This window comes from Gavialis gangeticus, unplaced genomic scaffold, assembly GCF_001723915.1.
Source record: "Gavialis gangeticus isolate Ggan-Ray unplaced genomic scaffold, GavGan_comp1, whole genome shotgun sequence".
In the NCBI taxonomy this organism is placed as follows: domain Eukaryota; kingdom Metazoa; phylum Chordata; order Crocodylia; family Gavialidae; genus Gavialis; species Gavialis gangeticus.
The window spans coordinates 146806228-146807448 of NW_017728992.1; the positions used below are offsets into that span (position 1 = coordinate 146806228).

Consider the following 1221-nt stretch of genomic DNA (forward strand, 5'->3'; position numbering starts at 1 on the left):
CTCCTACCCTGGGGGTCTTTAAGAGGAGGCTTGATGCCTACCTAGCTGGGATCATTTGAGCCCAGTTTTTTCTCCTGCCCAGGCAGGGGGTCGAACTTGAAGATCTACAAGGTCCCTTCCAACCCAACTTCTATGATTCTGTGATAAATGTAAGGCTTCTTACTGGTTGGGGAGGAGTACTTGGTTATTCTATAATTTAAAATTGAGAAAAGTGTAGACAAAATAGAAGTATTATACCCCCATTTATTTAGAGAGAGAGATACAGTAGGGGAATCTGTACTCACTCTTACTACGTACATTTTACTTTCAGCACAATGAATAAGAAGTGGCAAGACAAAGCAGAATTATTAAGCCAGCTGGAGATACAAGTTAAACAAATGAAAGAAAACTTTGATATCAAGGAAAAGAAGCTGATTGAAGAGAGAAACAAAAGTCTTCAGACTCAGAAGTACAAACAGATCATTAGTTGTTGCTTTTGTGGGTTTGCTAAATTGATTTATATTCTACCATATAAGACTGCAAAAATTCTGGTTACACAGTACACTACCTAATGTTATTCTAAGTACTTTCTCTGGGCCCAATCTTACAAATGTTTAGGTGCACAATTAGTTCTTATTCATGGAAGAATGGCTTACTTTTATGAAAGAAGCCTGTATTATCTGTCCCTCAACTTTTAACTGAACTTTGTTTATTTGAAGATTTTAAGTTTCCTTACCAATAGTCACAGTGCTCTTACACCAGAGTCTATATTGAAGACGCTACCTCTCTTGTCACACTGGGCTCCTATAGACCTGAGCAGGCTCCTAGAGAACCTGCTCCGATGCATTGGAAATCCAGCACATCGGAGTAGACTTGATTAAGTCCACTGGAGCATGGAAACTGACATGCTCCATCAGCCTTCCATGTCACATGGATCAGCATGCTGAAAAAATGGCAACAGGGAACTTTGAAATAAAGCATGTTCAATGTTCAAAGCTCCCTGCTGCTATTTTTTCAGTGTGGGAACACTGATACATGTGACTTGTGGGTACTTTTAATTAGTGCAGCTCACTAATTAAAGTGCCCACAGTGCATCCCAGAGCATATATAAAAATGCCCATTGAGATTAAATAAAGGGACATACACTTTATAGGTATAGCAAGTCCACTTGGCACAAATTCGTTGCAAGTTTAGAATGAGTTTGCATCTGTGTATTCTTGCATTGTTTCAATATAATTAAGG

General features: G+C 38.8%; 1 protein-coding gene across 1 annotated transcript in view; it reads left to right on the forward strand.

The window, feature by feature from the left end:
- Window positions 1–1221, forward strand: part of LRRCC1 (leucine rich repeat and coiled-coil centrosomal protein 1) — a 59416-nt gene that overhangs the window by 54279 nt on the left and 3916 nt on the right. The window contains exon 17 of the mRNA XM_019519294.1: window positions 311–548. Coding sequence (XP_019374839.1) covers window positions 311–548 — 238 coding nt within the window. The remainder of the gene's footprint in view (window positions 1–310; window positions 549–1221) is intronic.